This window comes from Salmo salar, chromosome 17 (assembly GCF_965601325.2).
Source record: "Salmo salar chromosome 17, fSalSal1, whole genome shotgun sequence".
Lineage (NCBI taxonomy): Eukaryota > Metazoa > Chordata > Actinopteri > Salmoniformes > Salmonidae > Salmo > Salmo salar.
In genome coordinates, this window is record NC_138307.1 from 20469529 (window position 1) to 20493224 (window position 23696).

General features: G+C 42.5%; 1 protein-coding gene across 6 annotated transcripts in view; it reads right to left on the reverse strand.

Annotated features, from left to right (window-relative positions):
• Positions 1 to 18305: 18305 nt before the first annotated feature.
• LOC106575651 (target of Nesh-SH3) overlaps positions 18306 to 23696 on the reverse strand; it is a 42799-nt gene continuing 37408 nt past the window's right edge. For 3 of the 6 annotated variants that reach the window (XM_045699184.2, XM_045699181.2, XM_045699185.2), the window contains 6 exons: positions 22877 to 22982; positions 21974 to 22053; positions 21047 to 21076; positions 20462 to 20620; positions 20229 to 20351; positions 18306 to 20070 (listed from right to left, as the gene is read on the reverse strand). In XM_045699184.2, coding sequence (XP_045555140.1) covers positions 19955 to 20070; positions 20229 to 20351; positions 20462 to 20620; positions 21047 to 21076; positions 21974 to 22053; positions 22877 to 22982 — 614 coding nt within the window. In that variant the 3' untranslated portion in view covers positions 18306 to 19954. The remainder of the gene's footprint in view (positions 20071 to 20228; positions 20352 to 20461; positions 20621 to 21046; positions 21077 to 21973; positions 22054 to 22876; positions 22983 to 23696) is intronic. The other 3 variants (XM_045699201.2, XM_045699200.2, XM_045699196.2) reach the window with 1 other exon arrangement.

Here is a 23696-nt window from a genome sequence, read left to right on the forward strand (position 1 = left end):
GTTGATTGAATACAGGCCCTATTCGCCCTCCATCATTCACTCCATTTTGACAAAGTAGGTGTTAGCAGGCTGCTAACCTTCAGGCTTTTGCTTCACTCTACAGGCCTTTGGTTCACTCTCTGAGGCTTAAACCCAGTCAGTCACCTGAAGAGTTTACTGTGGCAAAGATTCACAGATGAAACCTTCTCCATGGACACCTTCCAATGCTTTGTTCTATCTACGCTGTCCAACCCACTGCACTTCAACTTTCATTTACAGAGCCATGTGGGAAATGCGTGTTTTTAAAATAGACCCCAGTCCCCCTCAGGTGGAAAAACAACCCAGCTCTCCCCCGCGCAGGCGGCACTTCCCGGTCCAGAGCCCCTAGTGTGATGACGGGTCTATAAACGGGGAACTTACAGTATGACGCACTTCTCTGCCTTCTTTTAGCTGTTATGTTTTCATAACCTAAGAGCAGTTATGAACAGCCAGGTAAACAGAGAGGAGATGGTGAAATGGAGATGATATCCATGGGGTGAAGGAAACTGACCCAGATCCATGACTGTGAGAATGACTGATTTTAGAGGGAGAGAGATCCAAGTATTTCCTATTGGAGAGGTTCAGAAGACATCGATACCCCTGGTGTTTGGCCCTGCAGCTCTAGGCTGCGTTGAGACTTATTGATCGTGAGCTCTAAACTGATCTTTGGCGAGGATTGGTCTGGCGAGGTCTTCCATGTGATATTGGTACCCCTACACCTTTCCACTAGGTGGATAAAGCAGGATGTATTACAAAAGACTACCATAATTCCATTAGTATCCTAACTTGAGCTCTGCGCATATTGTAACTTAGAACTTTTGTTTAAATCATGCATTGCGTAACTTAGGAGCACTGAACATAAATCCGGTCATAGTGACAGGTAGCTTTTGTGGAAGGCAACACAATCCTACACACACATTAACTTAACACGTCAGAGACTGTTCACCTGTCTTCAGCTGCTAATCATGGGATGATTTAAAAAGCTCCTGCTGACTCCAGTGATATTTCACTCTTGATTTCGCCATTTATTTTTGCTCCAGTCTTGACATGATGTCGGCGCTTACAGATGTCTTTTATTAGGTGGACGAGGTCATTTGTCCCCGGCCAGAGGTTTCCTGAGTGACAATGACACAACGTCGCCACCGCCAGCCGAATGTGTCATGTCAGCTGGAAGGGATACGTGTCTGTGGAGCGTACAGTAGGCCTGACCTTGGGGTCAGCTGCAGCCACAGAGTAGCTGTAACTGGTAAGCTGTATAGGAGTCTTCAGATCTGAAACCATAATCACAAGTGCTGTGAAATGTGATGTTGTTTACAGTCTGTTTCTACCGTATGGTTTCTGTGCCAGAGCAGACGATGCGTGACTAATTGTACTCTGCATTTAAAACTTTGTGGGCCTGTTGTATGGACTGTAAACGGACACAGCTTGACTGGGAGACTTTCTTTCATACATTGTTGCCTTTTTGTCTGGTAAAGTATGACTTGAGTCTGTTATTAGTAAGTCCCCGGTGCCAGCTATTGATATGGTTTAGAATTTATTGACATTTGACGTTGTGTTTTTATAATGCTAGATGAACGGGGATCTTGTTATGTCACCATTGTGTCCCCCTGCTTCGTTTTGATGTTGACATAAAAAAAACCTGCAAAAAGCTTTTGAGCATTGCCATGGGTGAACGTCACTGGTTACCATTATTATATTGGCCCCTATGTGGAACATTTGAGCAATTACAAGTTCTTGTACTGTACTGAGTACATTCTCATTTAAGCTAAGATGTGATGGAAATATGTCATACAGTATAATTCTTAGATTCCCCATTTCAGAGACAATTCTTCCATTCAGATAAAGGCGGACATATGAAAACATTCTGTTCTCATTCGACTGGTCATAAAGTGATACATTTGGGGCCTGCAATAACAGTGAACGGACATTAGCAATCACACGTTTTCCGAAAGTCGGATAAATCAATCACAGTTGTCATCAGCACATCTAAGTGCAAAAACGTTATGCCAGATTATTTCAAGCAGAAGTATAACTAACTACTGTAAAAAAATAAAATAAAATAAGAATGTGGGAATGACCTCGTGCCGATATTGAAGGATTGTAGACAAGACAGTTCATAAGTAATTATTAGTTGCTGATAGCCTTCTTGCATCTCTTTGTTGTGTAACCTCTTTCTCCGAGATCGTTTTTTCCCTCCAAAATGAGAAACATGCATTGATTGCAGTGTTGTGCAGTGTGTCATGGCTCTGGATGTCATAAAGCCATAGAAGTCGCCATTAAACATCAAGAGATACTAGCCGGCCAACAATTCTGGTCTCAGGGAGGACAGGCTAATGTCCTCCTAATTGAAACCTTGCACCCTACTTAGAAAAGGCCAAATATACAGTATGTTCTCCCAGGGCTTTTTTTATTTGTCTACCTCTTTCTACCCCATCCGTTGGCCTTTTTAAGTGATTCACTTTTCTAAAATGCTTTGTATTTCGTTAAACTCACGGTCTGTCTTAGAACCATAACCTGCCATCTTTGACATCATCCTCCTTCCATGTTAATGACTCTCATTCAAGCAGATATGATCAACACAGCACATTTACAACCTCACATATCCTGCATCTCCCTGTATGTAGAAATTAAGTTTCATTCCAAAACGCTATACAGTATATCCATTTTAAAAAATATGGGTAAATTCACTTTTTTGTTTAAATAAATGATGTAAGAGATTGGTGTTGTCACAGGCGTCATAATGAGTAGACCAAGGTGCAGCGTGGAATATGTTAATCTTGTAGTTTTAATGAAAGAAGAATGAACACTTACAAATTAAACCAAAAAATGACAGCAGACAGTTCCGTCAGGTACTTTACAACTAAACGGAAAATAACTACCCACAAAACACAAAGGAAAAACAGGCTGCCGAAGTATGGCTTCCAATCAGAGACAACGATAGACACCTGCCTCTGATTGGAAACCATACCCGGCCAAAACATAGAAAACAAAACATAGAATGCCCACCCACCCACCTATCACACCCTGGCCTTGCTAAACAGAGAAAACACAGCTCTCCTAGGTCAGAGTGTGACAGGTGTGTTTTTTTCCCCCAATCTAATCATGGCATAGGGTTGGTAAATGACAGACATGTATTTGTTTGAATCCTATCACTAGGTAGTTTCATTTCAGAGAGACAAACAATCACATTTTGTTGCAAAACTAGATATATCTGCCTCACTCAGAGAAAAAACTAGCACTGCAGGGTGTGAAAATAAAAATATTTTTAATAAAAAATGGTACAAATGATACATTTGTGACATCAATATTAAAAAAAGACATGTTCAAAAATGTATCGACACAGTAAAATGGGCTCTGGTCAAAAGCAGGGCACTATATAACAGCCTTACTACAGTACAGCCATCGGGCATCCGGCATTGCCATCAGCCATCTGCCATTGAGGGAATGCTTCCTTTAAAATAAATGAAAGCTGCTATACTGCCTGTGTTGCGCACGCACTGCGTCACTTCCAATGGCAACGTCTAAGCTCAAGAATTGCCAAGGTTCAATTCTTGATGGCTGACGCACCTGTTCATTTTATCTTGTGAATTAAAATAATGAGAAATAAAGTCGATTTTGGTTGCATATGGTCTGGACTAGACACCACTGGTTATTTTACTAAGTTGTATGTGTCACGCCTGCTCCCGCTCCCGCTCCCGCTCTCAGGCGCCAGGCTCCCCAACATTACGCACTCCTGCCACCATCATTACACACACCTGCCTTCCCCCGTCCCGCACATCAGCGATTATTGGACTCACCTGGACTCAATCACCTCTGTCATTACCTCCCCTATATCTGTCAGGTTCCCCGCTCTGTTCCCTGCTACAGCATTAATTGTCGTTTGTCATTTTGTACCCGTGTAAATTTAATCAGGAAACAGACAAAGACCAAGACAAGAACAGTGTTTTTCTTGTCTTGGTCTTTGTCTGTTTCCTGATTAAATGTTGACTCCCTGTACCTGCTTCTCATCTCCGGCATCGGTCCTTACAGTATGAAGTCAAGAAGCTTCTAGCTAGCAGAAACTCTAGCTAGCTACATTGACTATGTTCACAATGTAAACAAAAGAAACTTGTGTAATTAGAGGATCATTTAGCACAAGCAATAGCAAAACATTTATGTGTACTTGCGAAAACTGGACCAAAGCTATTGTACTTATGCATAATCGATGAATATGGTCCAATATAATAGGGAAAATAGAATAAAGATGCCGTTCCCCTCTGTTGCTCTCCACTCTCAAACAATGAGCTCTGTGTAGCAGGTAGAATGTCACATTGACCCCAAGCTGATAGTGGAGCTGAAGGGTAAGGAATAGCCATTGACACTATGCTGATAGTGGAGCTGAAGGGTAAGGAATAGCCATTGACACTACGCTGATAGTGGAGCTGAAGGGTAAGGAACAGCCATTGACACTACGCTGATAGTGGAGCTGAAGGGTAAGGAATAGCCATTGACACTACGCTGATAGTGGAGCTGAAGGGTAAGGAACAGCCATTGACACTACGCTGATAGTGGAGCTGAAGGGTAAGGAATAGCCATTGACACTACGCTGATAGTGGAGCTGAAGGGTAAGGAACAGCCATTGACACTACGGTCACAGTGGAGCTGAAGGGTAAGGAATAGCCATTGACCCCAAGCTGATAGTGGAGCTGAAGGGTAAGGAATAGCCATTGACACTACGCTGATAGAGGAGCTGAAGGGTAAGGAATAGCCATTGACACTACGCTGATAGTGGAGCTGAAGGGTAAGGAATAGCCATTGACACCAAGCTGATAGTGGAGCTGAAGGGTAAGGAATAGCCATTGACACTACGCTGATAGTGGAGCTGAAGGGTAAGGAACAGCCATTGACACTACGGTCACAGTGGAGCTGAAGGGTAAGGAATAGCCATTGTCACCAAGCTGATAGTGGAGCTGAAGGGTAAGGAATAGCCATTGACCCCAAGCTGATAGTGGAGCTGAAGGGTAAGGAATAGCCATTGACACTACGCTGATAGTGGAGCTGAAGGGTAAGGAACATCCATTGTCACCAAGCTGATAGTGGAGCTGAAGGGTAAGGAACATCCATTGTCACCAAGCTGATAGTGGAGCTGAAGGGTAAGGAATAGCCATTGACCCCAAGCTGATAGTGGAGCTGAAGGGTAAGGAATAGCCATTGACACTACGCTGATAGTGGAACTGAAGGATAAGGAATAGCCATTGACACTACGCTGATAGTGGAGCTGAAGGGTAAGGAACAGCCATTGACACCAAGCTGATAGTGGAGCTGAAGGGTAAGGAATAGCCATTGACACCAAGCTGATAGTGGAGCTGAAGGGTAAGGAATAGCCATTGACACCAAGCTGATAGTGGAGCTGAAGGGTAAGGAATAGCCATTGACACCAAGCTGATAGTGGAGCTGAAGGGAAGGAACAGCCATTGACACCAAGCTGATAGAGGAGCTGAAGGGTAAGGAACAGCCATTGACACTACGGTCACAGTGGAGCTGAAGGGTAAGGAATAGCCATTGACACCAAGCTGATAGTGGAGCTGAAGCGAAGGAACAGCCATTGACACCAAGCTGATAGAGGAGCTGAAGGGTAAGGAATAGCTATTGACACTACGCTGATAGTGGAGCTGAAGTGTAAGGAACATCCATTGACACCAAGCTGATAGTGGAGCTGAAGGGTAAGGAATAGCCATTGACACCAAGCTGATAGAGGAGCTGAAGGGTAAGGAATAGCCATTGACACTACGCTGATAGTGGAGCTGAAGGGTAAGGAATAGCCATTGACACTACGCTGATAGTGGAGCTGAAGTGTAAGGAACATCCATTGACACCAAGCTGATAGTGGAGCTGAAGGGTAAGGAATAGCCATTGACACCAAGCTGATAGTGGAGCTGAAGGGTAAGGAATAGCCATTGACACTACGCTGATAGTGGAGCTGAAGGGAAAGGAATAGCTATTGACACCAAGCTGATAGAGGAGCTGAAGGGTAAGGAATAGCCATTGACACTACGGTCACAGTGGAGGTGAAGGGTAAGGAATAGTGTGCCATTTGGTATGATGTCTTACTCTAACCAAACATTATAGCATGAGGCTAGATTTATGATGTGTTCAATTCATATGTTAAATACACAGGATACCAACATTCCATTTCAGCTAAACAATGGTTACGTTAAATACCCCTTTTAATACACATTGAAAATATATGAGATCAGTAATATTTTACACACACATGAAGATACCTATAACCATTCATTTCTGATGAAAAAAACACAAATGTGAAAAATTGTTGGATATAGCGTTTTGGAAATAAACTCTTTTTAAATAGACCTCAATAAATACCAGTTCTCAGAAATGGGTAATAAGGACAAGCAGGGATTGTTCGTGGAACGAGAGACGCTCTGGAGTGCATGCTGCAGTGAAACCTACCAGTGGAGGCTGCTGAGGGGAGAACTGCTCATAATAATGGCCGGAACAGAGCTAATGGAATGGTATCAAACACCTGGAAACCATGTGTTGGATTTTTTGATACCATTCCACTGAATCCGCTCCAGTCATTAGCATGAGCCCAACCTCCACAATTAAGGTGCCACCAACCTCCTGTGGAACCTACACCAGACAAAATATTCTACAAACCATTCCCACTCTGTGTGGATGTCCAATCGTAATTTCAAACATAAATCTAGCGTCTCTGGCTCTGCCAAACATTTCAGATTATAATCATTCTTCTGGGGATTCATCCCCCTCGTTCCTGACAGCCAGCCTCTCCACTGGCACGGTGTGCAGAGCCTCCTCTCCTCTCTCATTTCTGTAGAAGCGATCAGATATTTGGACGTTTTTGTCCGCCTCGATCTTTTCGTCTGTTTGAACAATCAAGTCCTGGACATGACATTGAGTTGGCGGTCCACCTCAGGCAGCGCAGGCACAGAGAGTCTCTGGGGGTGGAAGATCTGGGTCCAGCGTTGATTAACTGATGTCTTTTGGAAGCTCCATTAGTTTAGTTATTTCTTTTGTTTGAAACTCCAAGGAAAATCTCCACGAGAGCACAGATGGTGTGCAGGCAGAGTAAGGACACGTTCTCCCCTCCCCAAAACGAACACAGGGATGGTATGCTATTCAGATGTCCATAAGGTGACTGATAGACCATGCACTACTAGAGCATGTAATGTAAATAAATACATTCTGGGATGTGCTGCTTCCCTTGTCTTTTCTTTCTAGTGACATATTAAACAGCACGACTGATTTATCAGCTATTAGTCATCGGCTACTGGCGGATCAGTTGGAGTCCATCCGCTCGAGTCTACAGGTTAAATGGTTTGGATCAGGGCTCTCCAACCATGTTCCTGGAGGGCTACTGTCCTGTAGGTTTTCACTCCAACCCTACCTAGCTCACCTGATTCTAATAATTAGCTGGTTGATCAGCTGCATCAAGTTAGTTACAACTGGGTTTGGAGTGAATACCTACTGGAGGGTAGCTCTCCAAGAACAGGGTTGGTGAACCCTGGTTTAGATGTTTATCACAGTAAAGAATATCTACTAAGGGAATACGTCATATGAATATTATTGGACCCAACTCTTGTACACTCTTTGAAAAAAGGTGGTATCTAGAACCTAAAAGCGTCTTTGGCTGTTCCCATCGGAGAACCCTTTAAATAACAATTTTTCGTTCCAGTTAGAACCCTTTTGGGTTCCATGTAGAACCCTTTCCACAGAGGGTTCTACATGGAACCCAAAAGGGTTATACCTGAAACCAAAAAGTGTTCTACCTAAAACCAAAAAGGGTTATCCTATGCGGACAGCTGAAGAACCCCTTTGGAACAATTGTACAGGTAATTCAAACTTTAAGCCACTCAGTGACTTTTCAGAGTTGTTGCGAGGTTTGATTCTTCTAAGAATCAAACCTACTGTAGGATGGAGGACAGGTGGAGAAGCAAGTTTATATAACACATTTTAATATTTTTTTTAAAAGACAGCTTTGTAAGATGAACTCTGAAAAATAAATTAAAGGTGAAGAGAGGTTCTGATCAAAACAGGATGAAGAAAGAGTTGCTAGAGTCAATCAGGAAATTCCTCTCAGGAACAAAATAATGAATTGTTTCAGACTGTATTTCATAGTTTTTACATGTATTTTTGGAGGAAGAGAAGAGAATGAAGGAAAGAAATGGCAGCTGTTTTGTCTCTGGGCCTCTTTGAAAAGAAGTCACTCATGACAGCAGTGGCAAATTTGCGAATGTATGTTTTCGAAAGAGATGAGTTATCTTCAATGGAGACGTTTGGCGAACAGGTGTTTTGAATGCAATGGGGTTTACAGTAATAAATGAGGTCAAGCTCATTCACTGACAAGGCCATGCAGATTATTACCCAAGGAATGTATTATGGAATGTTTCCGTCTGTCCTCAGTACAGTCAAAACCTCTTGTCACAACTCAATCAACAGCTGGAGAGTTTACAGTCGCCTAATGAGGGTAGATCGTTTCTGGGTCGTAGGAGTGATTGATCATTTGTGCAGCCTTTCGGCAACATTATTCCATCCGCTCGAGTCTACAGGTTAAATGGTTTAAATGTTTCTCACAGTAAAGCATCATCACTATGGGAATACATTATATATTATTGGGCTCATCTCTTGTACAGGTACAGATGGTCTATCTTAATTTGACTCTGCTTCTCAGGAAATGGAAACAGGAAATGTGAATTATTATGTGGATTATAATTAATGGATATTTTTGTAAGTGTTGATACTTTATCATTAGGGCAAATCAGGTCAGCAATGTTAAAGTGGAAAGTACAAAATTTAGAAACTTTTATAAACCTTTTATAGACTACAATGTGCATTTCCTGCGACAACAGAGTGATCAAACTAAGATAGCAGATCTGTAATTCAACCTTTAAGCCACGCAGTGCATTTTCAGAGTTGTTGAGAGGTTTGATTGTTCTAAGGGTTGGACTAAAGTAGGATGGAGGACAGGTGGGGAAGCAATTTGATACAATACATTTCAATCTTATTTGAAAGCCAGCTGTGGAAGACGAACTCTGAAAATGTTCTGATCAAAACTGGATGAAGAAAGAGTTGCTGGAGTCGATCAGGAAATTCCTCTCAGGAACAAATTAGTTGATTGTTTCAGACTGTATTTCTTAGTTTTTACATGCTTTTTTGGAGGAAGAGAAGAAATGAAAGAAATGGCAGCTGTTTTGTCTCTGGGCCTCTTTGAAAAGAAGTCACTCATGACAGCAGTGGCAAATTTGAGAATGTATGTTTTCGAAAGAGATGATGTGCAGTGTCTTCAATGGAGACGTCTGGAGAGCAGGTGCTTTGAATGCTGTGGGTTTACACTCATGACTGAGGCCATACAGACAATTACCCAAGGAATGTATTATGGAATGTGTCCGTCTGTCCTCGGTACTGTCAAAACCTCTTGGCACAACTCAATCAACAGCTGGAGAATGTACAGTTACCTATTAAGGGTAGATAGTGTCTGGATAATAGGAGTGATTGAAGGAAAAGCTCCCGTGTCATTCCTCCTCTATCGTCCTTCTGTTGAAAAGACATTAACTTCTTATTGCAATGAGCCTTGACAAGAGTGACTGGGGAAACTGGACTCCTGTCTTGAGTTATGTAACAGAGTTGATGGGTAACAGGCCACGGAGTAGTAGAGTTAGCCAAGTGGATTTAAACACACACACACAGGATCCCTTACAGGTACTCAGAGTTCAAGGCAACGAGTCCTTTGACATGTGTCACGTTGAGGTGCGGCGACCACGCCAAACACACTTACAGGTTTTTTCTCAACTGTCCGGTCGTTGGCATGGTCATGGTGCCTTCACAGTCTCTCAAAGAGGTTAGATATGTCATTGGATGAAACAGCCCAATGGTTGTTGTGTTTTGACACTTGAGTCTAATGCATTTGGTTTTAGTTGCAATGGATACTCTCCGGCAGAAGCGTATTTATATTATGTCGTTTTTTACTTTCCATTTGTTTCTGAAGTGCAATCCCCAACTAGCCCTAAACTTTGGTCATTGTATCAGATCCCCAACCAACCCTAACCTCATTGTATCAGAATACTCAACCAAGCCTAACCTCATTATACAGATCCCCAATCAACCCTAACCTCATTATATCAGATGCTCATCTAACCCTAAACTCATTGTATCAGAACACCCAACCAACCCTAACCTTATTGTATCAGAACACCCAACCAACCCTAACCTTATTGTATCAGAACACCCAACCAATCCTAACCTCATTATATCAGAGATGTTGAGACAGCGCAGAGTGTCACCACTTTATCACTGCTATCTGCTACAAACTAACCAAGGCCTTACGGGTAGGTTCAAGAGGATTTAGGGCTAAGGCTACGTCCCAAATGGCACCGTAATCCCTATAGTGCCATATATCGTGCAGTAGCAAAAGTAGTGCACTATGTAGGGAATAGGGCGCCATTTGGGACTAATACTAATCTGTATTTGTTATTTTATTTATGGCCTCAAATAACCTTCTAAGCCCTAAATCATAATCTCAACACCAACAGAATGTTAGTCTGAACTTCAGCCACTGTAACACTATCGCCAAACACCCATAATCCACTTTGTCTATCTATTTAGACCCATAATATGAGTCAACTCAACTCCCCGTGAGAAAATGAGAACACAGCATTCTTTTTTATGGTAAATAAAACATTTGTTAACCGTTTCTACTGCTTTTGCTCATTGTTTTACTGTGTTTTATTTTTAGGTTCATGCCCTACTTTGACATGCCAGTGATTTGATGTGCGCATTAGGAGCTTAAAATGGCAAAACTCGGCCAAAACGTTTGAGTCCTGGATGCACAACAGTTTCCATGTTGTCTGGAATTTTCTCAAACTCTCTGTGATGTAGTAATGCTCTGCCCACCTCTGGCATAAGACACTCTCTCATTTATCATCATGGAGACTATGGCTTCTCTGTACCAGTCTGTCTCAGCACCACCCTCTTCTCTCGCTTTCTCTAGAAATGCCCCTTGTTGCTCTGTCTCTGTCTCTGTCTCTCTCTGTCTTTCTCTCTCTCTTGCTCTCTCTCACTCTCTCTCTCGCTCTCTCTGTATCTCTTTCTCTCTCTATTTCTCTCTCTTTCTCTGTTGCTCTCGCTCTCTGTTTCTCTGTCTGTTTGTCTCTCGCTCTCTCTCTCTGTCTGTTTTTCTCTCTGTCTGTTTTTCTCTCTCTCTCTGTCTGTTTCTCTCTCTCTCTCTCTCTCTCTCTCTCTGTCTGTTTTTCTCTCTCTCAGTTCAATTCAAAGGGCTTTATTGGCATGGGAAACATTATGTTTACATTGCCAAATCAAGTGAAATGGATAAACAAAAGTGAAATAAACAAAAGTGAACAGTAAATATTACACTCACACAAGTTCCAAAAGAATAGAGACATTTCAAATGTCATTATGTCTATTTACAGTGTTGTAACGATGTGCAAATAGTTAAAGTACAAAATGGAAAATAAATAAACATAAATATGGGTTGTATTTACAATGGTGTTTGCTCTCTCTCCATCGATTCCCTGTCATTTTAGCCCTCCCCTCTGTTTTCCTCACACTTTCTAATCCTCTTTAATTAATGGTGGTCATTAAAGAGGTTCAGGACCATAAACTTGTGGTCATTAGTCAGTACAGTTGGAATGTCCCACATTTTCTCAACATCAATTCTCCATTAAGACCACTGAGTTTTTGTTCTCTGAACTTCACAGGCTGGCTTGTTTGTAGGAAAACTGTTTTGTGTTGAAAATAAGTGTGTGTGTGTGTGTGTGTGTGTGTGTGTGTGTGCGCGCGCTCGCGTATGTATGTGTGTGTGTGTGTGAGAGCATCCCAGCTGAAGGGAATGGAGTGTGTAAAAGGAAAACACTGCGTCGGATTAGGACTCTCACCCCCTCCGTTTTTCTTTCTCCCTGTCATGTTTCTCTCAAGGGCTTCCTTGATAGATGAGTTGTGGTCCAAGGGAAATTCCCTAATCCTATCTGGGCAGGGATTCCCTGTATAAGGAAAAATAATTTTTTTTGAGAGATGAATGGAGAGATGGAAGGAGGATGGAGGGATGGAAGGAGAGCGGAGGATGAAGGGTGCTTGGCTCCGGGGAAGGTGGATGACAGTGAAGAGGGGCATGGAGATTCATGTGGTATTGCTCTGTGATGACTACCTCATACAAGCATGGGATCCCTGCATAGAGATTAGTGTTGTGATTGTTTTCACAGCCCTCGTCTGTCCACTGCAGGACTGTGCTAACGTGTTGCTCCGTCATTCAGGTTGGTTATGGGCCTCTGTCTATTTTGTACTGACGTGAAGCGTTATCGCTCATAACATTAAAACAGAAAATGGACCACACAAGCTTTACCCCGTATTTGTAATGCTAGTAAAACAGTTTTATGTCTTTCCATTTTAGGAGTGCTTTGGTTTTAACACAACCCATGTTGGTAGTGATTATAGGGGGGACACTGGGGACATGCTTTTATACATCTGGTGCAAAGCGTCTCACCTTTGCATTGAGGGAAGTTGACAACAGAAAGCAAACACATTCAACATGTGTTTTCGGTTGACCCAATACTGAGTGCCTGGACAGCTCTCTTTTTTCATCTTTTCAGTGTATTCTGCTATGTATGTCCTTGAAAGGGAAAGGTCATTCTTCACAACTCCTCTGCAAATGTCATCCATGCTGTTTAATTGCTAGACAAGAGCGTTGTCACAAACATTTTTACTTACTATCAGAACCTCCTTCACATAATGTACGTTGTGGCTGAGTGACTGGGGTGAGGGGTACGACAGTCAGTACTGAGTTTAACATGGCACTATCCCTGTTTTATTTCACAACAACAACAAATCGTTCTCCAACGACCCAGATGAAGAAGAAATAGTATGTGATTATAGATGTATTATCATAACTTGTGACCCATCTCTCATATGCCCAGGGCCCGTTTCGGGTCCTGACCCATAGTTTAAGAAACCCTGCTCTAGAGATGTGATGGTGATACAGCTGGATGTGATGAGGGACCCCAGTACACACATGCCTTCTGAGAGAGAGAGAGAGAGAGAGAGAGAGAGAGAGAGAGAGAGAGAGAACTTTCAGCTGGCTGCAGAACACACTACGGTTGCATCTGAAATGGTACACTACCTATGGGCCCTGGTCAAAAGTAGTGCACTAGGCCTATATAGTGAATAGGGTGCCATTTTGGATGCGCCCCTAGAGAAAGAGACTGAACATTTCCAGCTGGCTGCAGAACAGACCCTCCCAGAGGCCTGCTGTCTAAACTCCCCAGGGCCATGTACTTACTGTCAGTAACCAGGAAGTGGACTTTTATCACATCCCCTGAAAACTAGAGGATCGGTTACAGTACCAGCATGTGCTGTTCACAGAGTGCTGAACACTTCCTGGTTACTGACAGTCAGATCCCATTCAAGTCCAAGTCATTGATTAGCTCAATTTATTTTCTCAGACACATTTCTTCTTTCATTTAACTAGGCAAGTCAGTTAAGAACAAATTCTTATTTTCAATGACGGCCTAGGAACAGTGGGTGAACTGCCTTGTTCAGGGGCAGAACGACAGATTTTGACCTTGTTAGTTCAGAGATTCAATCTAGCAACCTTTCGGTTACTGGCCCAACACTCTAACCACTAGGCTACCAATAATCGCATGAAAATACTTTCCCAAGGCTGGGGAGTGACTTTTCATGTGGTCCCGATCCTTTCCTCTGTTAGTGTTGACAGAGATCTGAGCACACACACGCACGTCGGCACCCATGTACTCGCGCACACACCAAAAATGACAGTCATTCCATTGTGTCTAGTCAGACCAGATGGATTAGCTTTGCACGTTTTTATGCTTTGTGGTGTGTGTGTGTGTGTGTGTGTGTGTGTGTGTGTGTGTGTGTGTGTGTGTGTGTGTGTGTGTGTGTGTGTGTGTGTGTGTGTGTGTGTGTGTGTGTGTGTGTGTGTTTATAATGCTGATTAATTCTGAGACTGGAGACACATCCCTCTCCGGTGCTCATGTTTCATCATAGTAAAAGCTTGCTGCATACGGCTCAACAATAGCAGACTGTAAACATTACATGCAGGGCTTGTGAGTTGGAATATCCCATAGACACGGAACTCAATTCAATACAATTCAAATATAAATGGGACGCTTCGATTTTCTTGGTTTTTCGATCGAGACGTTTGTTTCATAACGGTGTCAGACAGTGGTTGACTGACCGTTGAATGGAGATCTGTGGACTGGCGTCTGGTGCACATTTCCATGATTTGAGAACTGATTTCAGTACAACACATACAGACATCTGTTATCGTGCTCCGTTGTTTTTCTACTACACTTAGTTGTTTTGACATGCTTCTATATTTCTGTCTCTGTATACACTTTGGGCTTCACAATGTTGTGTGAAAGAGGCTTTATCAATATTTTAATTAGGATTCAATCCCAAATGACTGGCCCCTATGCCTTAAGTCTTAACCTTAAGTCTAACTTCTAAACTAAACAGAATCCCTACAGTTTTTTAACACATGCATTGCCTAATGCCTGAAATTATGAGAAATCACCACCCAAGGATGTAATGTCCCTGCATAATGATTCCACCACTGGCATTTTGGCCTTACACTCCACAGAGCTTATTTATCAACTGTTGAGGCTGAATTCTGCTTGTGATCATTAATTATACAGTATATTTCATTAACAGCCAAGCCCTGCAGTTCTACCCCTGTTAACATGAGAAACCAGCTAGCTATAAAGGCCATAATGTGAAACTGGTCCTATATACAGTGAATGCCCTGCGGTTGAAACAGCTGCGTGGGATTTGTTGTTCCCTTGTGTAAAGCGGCATGGGTGGGCGGTGTAGTGAGACACGGCCACTTACAACAATGTCAGCAGAGAGTATAGTCTATGTAGTCTGTCTACATTTACATTTACATTTTAGTCATTTAGCAGACGCTCTTATCCAGAGCAACTTACAGTAGTGAATGCATACATTTCATACAATTTCATACATTTTTTTTTCTTCTGTGCTGGTCCCCCGTGGGAATCGAACCCACAACCCTGGCGTTGCAAACACCATGCTCTACCAACTGAGCTACAGGGAAGGCTATAGGGGCCCAGCATGCTTGGGCCCCTATGTACCGTTACAGTGCATTCGAAAAGTATTCAGACCCCTTGACTTTTTACGCAATGTTACGTTACAGTCTTATCCTAAAATGTATTAAATTAAAAAAAATCCTCATCAATCTACACACAATACCCCATAATGACAAAGCTAGAACAGTTTTTTTGAATGTTTAGAATTACCTTATTTACATAAGTGTTCAGACCCTTTGCTATGAGACTTGAAATTGAGCTCAGGTGCATCTGGTTTCCATTGATCATCCTTGAGATGTTTCTACAACTTGATTGGAGTCCACCTGTGGTAAATTCAATTGACTGGACATGATTTGGAAAGGTACACACCTGTCTATTTAAGGTCCCACAGTTGACATTGCATATCACAGCAAACACCAAGCCATGATGTCTAAGGAATTGTCAGAGAGCTCCGAGACAGGATTGTGTCCAGGTATAGATCTGGGGAAGGGTACCGAAAAATGTCTGCAGCATTGAAGGTCCCCAAGAACACAGTGGCCTCCAATCATTCTTAAATGAAAGAAGTTTGGAACCACCAAGAGCTGGCCACCCGGCCAAACTGAGCAATTGGGGGAGAAGGGCCTTAGTCAGGGAGGTGACCAAGAACCCGATGGTCACTCTGGCAGAGCTCCAGAGTTCCTCTGTGAAGATGGGAGAATCTTCCAGAAGGACAACCATCTTTGCAGCACTCCACCAATCAGGCCTTTATGGTAGCGTGGCCAGACGGAAGCCACTCCTCAGTAAAATGCATATGACGGCCTGCTTGGGCACCTAAAGGACTCAGACCATGAGAAACAAGATTATCTGGTCTGATGGAACCAAGATTGAACTCTTTGGCCTGAATGCCAAGCGTCACGTCTGGCAGAAACCTGGCACCATCCCTACGGTGAAGCATGGTGGAGGCAGCATCATGCTGTGGGGATGTTTTTCAGTGGTAGGTACTGGGAGACTAGTCAGAATTGAGGAGAAAATGAACAGAGCAAAGTACAGAGAGATCCTTGATGAAAACCTGCTCCAGAGTGCTCAGGACCTCAGACTAGGGCAAAGGTTCACCTTCCAACAGGACAATGGCCCTAAGCACACAGCCAAGACAACCCAGGAGTGGCTTCGGGACAAGTCTCTGAATGTACTTGAGTGGCCCAGCCAGAGCCCAGACTTGAACCCGATCAAACCTGAAAATAGCTGTGCAGTAACGCTCCCCATCCAACCTGACAGAGCTTAAGAGGATCTGCAGAGAAGAATCAGATAAACTCCCCAAATACAGGTGTGCCAAGATTGTAACGTCATACCCAAGAAGACTTGAGGCTGTAATCGCTGCCAAAGGTGCTTCAACAAAGTACTGAGTAAAGGGTCTGAATACTTTTTTGAATTTTTTAAAATATTTTTTCTTAGCAAAAATGACGAAAATGTTTTTGCTTTGTCATTATTGTAGTGGGTGCGTGCTGGATACAGGGAAGTCAGTCGCAGGAGAACGAACTTGGTGTAAACGGAGTCATTTAATAAGTGCTCACAAAACTCCGAAAACCAAAATATACAAAATAATAAAAGTGGGTACAAAACACCAGAACATAACTTGCACATAACATACAATCAAACAATCACCGACAAGGACATGAGGGGAAACAGAGGGTTAAATACACAACATGTAATTGATGGGATTGGAACCAGGTGTGAAGGAAGAGAGAACAAAATCAATGGAAAATGAAAAGTGGATCAGCGATGGCTAGAAGGTCGGTGACGTCGACCGCCAAATGCTGCCCGAACAAGGAGAGGGACCGACTTCGGCGGAAGTCGTGACAATTATGGGGTATTGTGTGTGTAGATTGATGAGGAAAAAACACAATTTAAAACATTTTACAATAAGGCTGTAACATAACAAAATGTGGAAAAACTTAAGGGGTCTGAATACTTTCCGAATGTACTGTAAGCTATTTGTAGTGTATTTGTGGTTTAAAAATGGCTTTTGATGTTTGCAATATCCACTTTGAAATTTCAGGTTTGATTTTCCCATACAAAAAATGATCAACACCTACAAAAATTCCCATTAATTATAATCCACATAATAAATCACATGTCCTGTTGCTGCAGGATTATTTTCCTGCTGTAGCAAACTGGCTCAAATGAAGATTCTATATCCGTATAACATTCCCATTCTGTAACTCGTACCGCTGAGTTGTTCCCCATGGATCAGCTTGGCAGTGTCCCTGATGGCACTGGTTAGCTGAAGCTTATCTTTATCATTCTGCAAATCTTATTGTAAAAAAAAACGTTCAGCTGGTAATGTCTCATTGCCTGCACAGACTGGTCCATCCTTCTTAATATAGAGCACTGTTATTATTACTAAAGCAACAAGGGTGAAGTGGTTAGTTTAGCAGTATTTAGCCTGTTTGTTTTGTATGAAGTGTTTATTTTAGCAGTATTTAACCTGTTGGTTTTGTTTGAAGTGGTTAGTTTAGCAGTATTTGGCCTGTTGGTTTTGTTTGAAGTGGTTAGTTTAGCAGTATTTGGCCTGTTGGTTTTGTTTGAAGTGGTTAGTTTAGCAGTATTTGGCCTATTGGTTTTGTTTGAAGTGGTTATTTTAGCAGTATTTAGCCTGCTGGTTTTGTATGAGAGTGACATAACTTGAACTTCCTTCTGAAAGACTGCTTCTTAAAGCATATGTAGGTCAGCTGTGGGAGATGCAGTCAGGTTCCTGGGATCAGACTACTGTCCACCTTGATGTGACATTAGCTGTTATGCCCAGACTCTAACTTTCTCTTGGAAAGCTAATACAGACATTGAGAGCCTTTCTTCCCCTTGCCCCTGCGATTTCGAAGAATGTCCCCGTGTTGAATTTGGCATTCGTTGGGCTCTCTCTGGAAAAGTGTGGTAATCCATGGATGTCTGTTGATTTTTCTAATTGGCGATGTGGTTCTACTCTGACATGGGGAAAGTACACCAGGATGTATGAACTGTAAGGGGATCGGCTCAGTGGTGGTCAACATCTCATGTCAACATAGACAGACCATAAAAAACACTACATTTTCTTTTCTACCTAATAGAAATTCTATGGATGAAACAGAGCAGCCCAGTTAAGGAAGGCAGTTTATTTTTCAAGCTCCACCTGTACGCTCCTTCAATTGGAAAACACTATCCCTCTAGCTACCCAAAGTGAAAAATGGCAAGGACATATTTTTTTTTATAAAAAAGGAACAGAACTTCTGTTTTTATTATTGAAAATAGATACAGGAATGAAAGTATGTTTTAAAAAAACAAGAGTACAGTTCCATATGACAAACATTTTCCATGAAAAATAAGTATAAAAACACTGATCTGCAAGCGCATTGAGCCAAAAGTGTATTTTTGTACAAAACTAAGAAATCATTCAACAGGACTCCTCTCTGTACCATTTATCAAGGCTACTAAGAAGATAAGATATCCCTCTTATTTTCCAACAAGATATATACAACGTGTTGTATCAGAGGTTGTAAAATGTTGCCAGTGGAACACTGAAGTATGAACGTTCGCTTTAAGTGACGTGTCTTTTGAAAAAGTTAGTTGAAAAAATACTTTCTCTCCATATACATATAAATACATTTATGCTGTGCAAATTGCAAGTGTAAAGACCTCCCATGCATAGCCACCTCATATATCAGGGTTAATGAAGGAGAAATATTGGTTTGCTACAAGACGTCCTTTGTGTGTTTTGCGTGTGTGCTTATTTTCCAATGCTTGTTTTTGGTTTTAGGTGACTGCGAGGGGAAGATGCAGGTGCACCATGTGCCATTGCTCGGTCAACATTCATACAATGAACTTTACTGGTGCAGGAGGTTGGTGGCACCTTAATTGGGGAGGACGGGCTCGTGGTAATGACTGGAGCGGAATTAGTGGAATGTTATCAAATACAACAAATACATGGTTTCCAGATGTTTAATGCCATTCCATTTACTCCGTTCCAGCCATTATTATGAGCCGTCCTCCCCTCAGCAGCCTCCACTGGTTAGTGGATATGTGTGAGAGTGGACTTCATGTTAATATATACAGCATTATCTTCTCTGAAGGTGTATATTGAACTAGGGCTGGATTCAATTTGTATCGCTGAAGCGTTCGAGATTGCGTGATGGAAATGTAAAGGTATTTTCCCATTGAGCTGACATATGCAGCGTTTACCATGAATGCAGTCTCCGCTAACTCGGGAATATTGCCTTTAAATAATTTCAATCGCGTCGCAACGCTGAGCTTCAGCGATACGGATTGAATAGAGCCCTAAGACTGACCAATTTATGGAACAATTCTTGCACCATGAATAGGTCACTGAATGAAACCATGAAATTCCGGCAGGTTGTCTGAAACTCTACAACTCGGACTGTACAGCAAAAGCGTTGCATTATAACCCATTTCCTGGAACTATGAACATGGCATCAAACACTTTGATAAATAATATTATACACGTTATCAAAATACGTTTCAGGGAGCCAGCTTCCCATTATAAAAAAAAAAAAGATATCTACTGTATGTTTGTTACCTCACTCTGTTAGTTAGAAGTTTCTCCATCTATCTCATACTATGTTCTTTTTATCCGTTTTCCTTTTTGCCATGTTTGATAAATAAGATAAGGCTATTACATATGGACATTATATTAACCTGACACGGAGATCCTGTACACGTTTTTACATGGCTGGTGTTCGGAGGCGGATGGATGGGGGATATGTAGCATCCAGAGACTGATTGGATGCGTAGAAGGACCCCTCTTGCCACCTTCCCAGCCGGTTTGATATGTACTGTATATCCTTCGGGCTTCTCCACAGACAGCTTTGGGGGGGGTCCTACCATTTGCCAGGAATGGCTGTTCCACACTCATACCATGACACGTAGGTGACGTGAGAGTTCCCTCCTATCTGACCAAAGTTGACAGGCTCTTGTCTCATAGCCCTGTAATACCCTGTATGTGACAGACAAAATGAAGTGAGAGGCTGAACTTTGAGTCGTTTTAGACATTGTGAAAATGTAGTTGTGTTCAGGCATGGATATTAAGCATATTCTTAACAGGTTCGCATTTCAACAGTTCAAAGATAAATCTGTCAGTGCTGTAGCTTGTACCTTCTCTTGCTGGCAGCTGGTCAGCCCTGACTTGGTTTCCTGTCCTTCCATCAAGGAACGAGTCTACAAACTGACAGTGGTCCTCACCATGGCCAGTCTGGTCCCCAATGTTGTAAAATTTACCTGTAAAGTTATTAGGGGAAAAAGTTGTCAAAAGGGATGTCAATTTAAACTGAGCTACAGTACTGTTCTGTACTGTACTATAGACACTGAGCGCCGGAAGCAGAACTGACCGTTGAGAGAATCACTCAGATATATCTTGTATCGGAGGGAGTTGCAGAGCTGGATGCCCACAAACTTGCGGTACCAGGTCCTCTTCACGTACTGCTTGCCATTGCACTCCGAGTATGAGTCTGTCTTGAAAGGGAACTGGGTCCAGATGGCATCTTTTCCTACAGGAAAGAGTTAACAAAATATTAGAACTTGGAATATCAAAGGCATGAAGCATGAAACAAAGATAATAATTAAGAAAATAGAGGTGTAGAAGCCCAAATGTATATTTGCATTCCCAATCAGAGTTGTCTTTTTAGTGTATCACAGCCTTTTACTACTGATGAAATGAAAGGGAAAATAAAAATGTCTCCATTCATTTAGCTGTGTAAATGTTTGGTCTGGCTGTGAGTTGGGTGTGGAAGAAGTGAGCTCATAGATATTGGATGGAGAGCAGTGTACTGCTGCACTGGGGCACTGTGGCCTGAGTCTCCACAGACTCTCACTGTGCCAGGCCAGACCTTCATTAGATCATCCATTCATTCAGCCTGGTGGAATGTGTCACCTGGGACTGGTGCTCAGGACAGACCACAGACTGAGAAGCTTACCTGAGACATTCTCACTCACACGTGGGTCCGCTGCAGCACGGAGAGATGGAGAGATGGAGAGAAAGAGGCAGAGAGAGAAATGTGAGTTAGTAGGTGCTTTCAAATGTCTTCTTCTCAGAATAGACTGTACAAATGGTTCCGAAACGATTTTGAAATAAGTTGGTGATTCTCCTAAATAAAAGACCACAAAACCACACGTCTTGTAGCAAAGCCATACAACATCTACGGCAAGTCATTAAGTCCACTTTGGCACTGAAAAGCCAGTCTGATATGGTAGTGTGGAACTCCAGGAGACTCCAGGACAAATCATCTGCTTTCAAACTCCTCATCATCTCTCACATAGAGGGTAAGCCTCTGTGGGCCAATGAGGCCCAGCGGTGAGGTCCTCCCAGAAATATAAAAATGACCTGATTCCCTACTTGCCATTCATTTATGATACGCTGTTGTATTAGTGAGTTTGATTGAGTGTGTTGTGAGCTGCAATGCAGGATGAGGGAGAACTGGCAGCCGGACAGCCCTCCTGGGGTTGGAGGCAGTTTACATGGAGAGGCAGCAGCCAATGTTATGGAAATGGAGGGGCCATGCTGAAATCATTAGGTTAATAACAGCTAGTTAATTACAGACCCCTACACCGGTAAGTGGTGGACCGCCAGACATGACTGGAGCTGGCTGACGAGGCTGTGCGTTAGTACGTTTGTACGTGCGTGTTTTAGTGGATGCTTGTTTGTTTGTTTAACGCCAAATGCCTGACCTAGTCAACAGATGGCCTACGCCAAAGGCCAGATGTGTCTCCTGAACTTTTAACTGATCCTGAATAGGTAATGGTGTAAGTCAGCGATTCAACGAAACAACCAATCACCAAGTTCTTGTGTCGTTTAATGAGGCGTATTAGTGCTGGCTTGGAAAACAATGTGGCCCATACTGTACCTGATTCAGTGTTGAAGGACACAGGCTCACTGGGTGGCCCCTCTCCAAGCTCGTTCTTGGGTTTCACTTTGAACTCGTAGCTGTGAGGTAAGAGCAGGAAGTGTCACTATCAGAAGGTCTCACAGCGATTATCCAACCGACTCGCTCCAGATTCCAATTTCCGCTCCATTTCCAATTGCAAGCAATCATTTCCACAGAATCAGATTTTCCTCTAATCCTCACAGCGTTTAAAGTGGACACGGTATTTTGATGGAAACGTAGTGTATTCTTGTTCGGCCTTGTTGTTACAGCAAGGAAAAATGAGGCTCTAGTATTGCCTCCCTATTTATCTCTTCTCCAGACAGTGCAGTCCAGAGAGCCAGGAGAGCCAGAGAGTCCCTCCCGCTAATGTCTCCTCCATATGAGATGTTCAGACACAGCGATTGGTGCACCACGTGCCAGTAGCCTCAGCAGGCTCAGCTCACAGGAAGCCCTGGTTTATATTCTATCACTTCTTTAATGTCAAATAGTCCGATATTCAGACTTCATTAAAAACCTAGGGAGCGTGGAGGCCCTCCTCTGCTCTCCACACGTGAAGAACCTTTCTTCTCCAACTACGCCAGAGAGAAGTGCAGGTCTTGATCTTAACCAGACATAGCTAGCTAGCTAATCCTTCTGACAAAAGTAGTAATAATACAATGACTAATTAAAATGCTGTATTATTTCCATGAACGAAAGCCTTTCAGAAAGTTTGAGTTTCACGAACATTTACTTTTTAGTTATTTAGCAGACTTACGGTAGCGAGTGCATGCATTTTCATACTTTTTCAAAGCTACCGTCTGAGGACTGAGAGAGAGCATTCCGAGAGAATACAATGCGTTGTATCAATCTGAAACGCAGGCACAAAGATGTTATGTTATATACCTGCTCTCGGGTTTGAGGTTCTCCACTGCAGTGTGAGTCTGGTTGGTGGTCAGGATGGAGACCTGAGTACCATCTGGTCCCTTCGTCGTGGAGATGACCTCATATTCTACACAACAACCAGGAAATCACTGTTGAATTCAAGAATTCACCAAGTATCCCAATATTCAGAGTCACACTTTCCAATGTACACTACTGTTAAAAAGTTTGGGGTCACTTAGAAATGTCCTTGTTTTTCAAAGAAAAGCAAATTTTTTGGTCCATTAAAATAACATCAAATTGATCAGAAATACAGTGTAGATATAGTTAATGTTGTAAATGACTATTGTAGCTGGAAATGGCAGATTTTTTTATGGAATATCTACATAGGCGTACAGAGGCCCATTATCAGCAACCATCACTCCTGTGTTCCAATGGCACGTTGTGTTAGCCTTGTAAAATGATAAACTTAGATTAGCTAATTGAGCATAAAAAACTTTTGCAATTATGCTAGCACAGCTGAAAACTGTTGTCCTGATTAAAGAAGCAATAACACTGGCCTTCTTTAGACTAGTTGAGTATCTGGAGCATCAGCATTTGTGGGTTCGATTACAGGCTCAAAATGGCCAGAAACAAATAACTTTCTTCTGAAACTCGTTAGTCTATTCTTGTTCTGAGAAATGAAGGCTATTCCATGCGAGAAATTGCCAAGAAACAGAAGATCTCATACAACGCTGTGTACTACTCCCTTCACAGAACAGCGCAAACTGGATCTAACCAGAATAGAAAGAGGAGTGGGAGGCCCCGGTGCACAAATGAGCAAGAGGACAAGTACATTAGTGTC